This window comes from Vitis vinifera, chromosome 12 (assembly GCF_030704535.1).
Source record: "Vitis vinifera cultivar Pinot Noir 40024 chromosome 12, ASM3070453v1".
NCBI lineage: Eukaryota > Viridiplantae > Streptophyta > Magnoliopsida > Vitales > Vitaceae > Vitis > Vitis vinifera.
In genome coordinates this window covers 2,056,033-2,057,861 of record NC_081816.1, presented here as the reverse complement: position 1 = coordinate 2,057,861, position 1,829 = coordinate 2,056,033, and the positions used below count along the sequence as shown (strand labels likewise).

General features: G+C 40.2%; 1 protein-coding gene across 1 annotated transcript; it reads left to right on the top strand.

Annotated features, from left to right (window-relative positions):
- Window positions 1–642: 642 nt before the first annotated feature.
- On the top strand, window positions 643–1,164 carry LOC104880856 (ABSCISIC ACID-INSENSITIVE 5-like protein 6). The gene has a single exon (XM_010658859.3). The coding sequence runs from the start codon at window positions 643–645 to the stop codon at window positions 1,162–1,164; it is 522 nt and encodes a 173-aa protein (XP_010657161.1).
- The last annotated feature ends 665 nt before the right edge of the window (window positions 1,165–1,829 follow it).

Sequence of the window (1,829 nt, the reverse complement as noted above, 5' to 3'; positions counted from 1 at the left end):
GTATTAATACTTTTTTCTTTGCACTTTCTTTTCCTACCATCGGAATTTAAAATAAAATCATTTTAAAACTTTTTTTCCGCATCATATTTTCCAAGAGCCAAACATATTTTTAATCTAACAAAAACTCACATCCATGGTTCATAAACTTAAAAACCATTCAAACTAGTGATGAAACCATGCAAATATTAATATGTTGAATGGTGACCCATTTTGGATGTTGGGCCGTGAGGGAGGGCTTGGCCCATTTTGCCAAAAAGGCCAAAAAGGGACGTGGTGTTGCAGATGTTCGGACCGGTCGGTCACCCCGTATTCGGCATTTTCGGATTTTCTCTCTCTAAAGCACGGTTTCTCTCACTGGAAACCGTGGCAGGGAGGAGTAGACAGATTCAAACTGACCGCGATGATGACGGTGAGAAGTGGAGCTCAAAATTTTGCACGTAGTTTTCCAACCCTAGAAATTGAAGTGAGAGGGAGAGACTGAAATCTTGGAAGCCCTAGAAATCCGCGGATTCAGCTATGGCGTCGTCTGAGTTGATGGCGTCAACGTCGACGAATTCGGAACTGCCGCGCCAGTCATCTATATATGTTCACTAACGATCGCGGATCTAGAGCCATCAGAGCAAGAATTTTGGGTCCATAAGTATGGACGACCTACTTAAGAGCATCCACGGTGACAACCTCCCCCTGGAGAGTTTCTCGACGACGGCGGCGGGGAACAGCAGAGACGGGGTTGGCGGGGGAGGAGAGGGAGGGTCGCTGTCGCGGCAGGGGAGCTTCTCGCTGCTGAAAAGCATGGGGAACAAGACTGTGGATGAGTTGTTTAAGGAGAGCGTGGCGTCGAGTGATCAGAGGCGGGGAGGTGCAGGGGAGGATCTGGAGTGTATGACTCTGGAGGAGTTTCTGACCAAGGCTGGGGTAGTGAGAAAGGAAGATGTGAGGATTCCGGTGACGGGCGGAGCAGGGAGTAACAGTGTGGATGTGATAATGAACGGACAGTTTCAGGCGCCGCAGATGCAATCGCAGAGTGTTGATGGCGCAACGGTGGCCTTTGGGAATGGCATTGATGGAAGAGTTATTGGTGCTGAAAGAGGGCAGAGGACAGTGGTGGAGGACCCGGTGGATAAGGCTACGCAGCAAAAAGCAGCGGCGGATGATCAAGAATAGAGAATGGGCATCCAGGTCCAGGCGGCGAAAGCAGGTAAATTTTCCTTTCCATTTTTTTACGAGTTTCAGTTTGGTTGACGAGAAAACGGAGGAAAGCTGATGAAAATGCACGGCTGCTAAGAGGAGAAATTTTTTGCAATTTGGATTTAAGATCCGATGGCAGATTTTAGTATGTATGGATTAATTTCATGGGATATGGCTTCTGACAAAATAAGATCTTATCACTTCCCCTTTCTGATACAACGTCTATTGATCCATAACAGGCATTGCGCCTAATAATTCACCATATGTTATTAAACATTTTATAAATGATTTAAATTAATTAAAATAATATATAAAATTACATACTATATTAATAATTCATAATATGTTATTAATGAATAAATAATATCTACATACATCAAAGATATTATCTAATAATATTTTATTATGTTAATAGAGAAATTGAAATTTGTTATGTTAATTTTAGAAAGGTAGAATATCAATATTTTAATGTTTGAAAATTAATTTTAATAATTAGGTTGTGTTTGATTTGAAAAAGTTTTTTAGTTTTAATTTTCTATTTTTCCTTTCTTGAAAATATTTTTGATTAAGAAAAGTGAAAATTATTTTGAAAGAAATAAAATTAATAAAATTTTGTTTGATTTTAAGTTAAATAATTATGA

Bases quoted from the DNA above. Each gene is read 5' to 3' on its own strand.
- LOC104880856 (XM_010658859.3), top strand. From the start codon at position 643: ATGGACGACCTACTTAAGAGCATCCACGGTGACAACCTCCCCCTGGAG.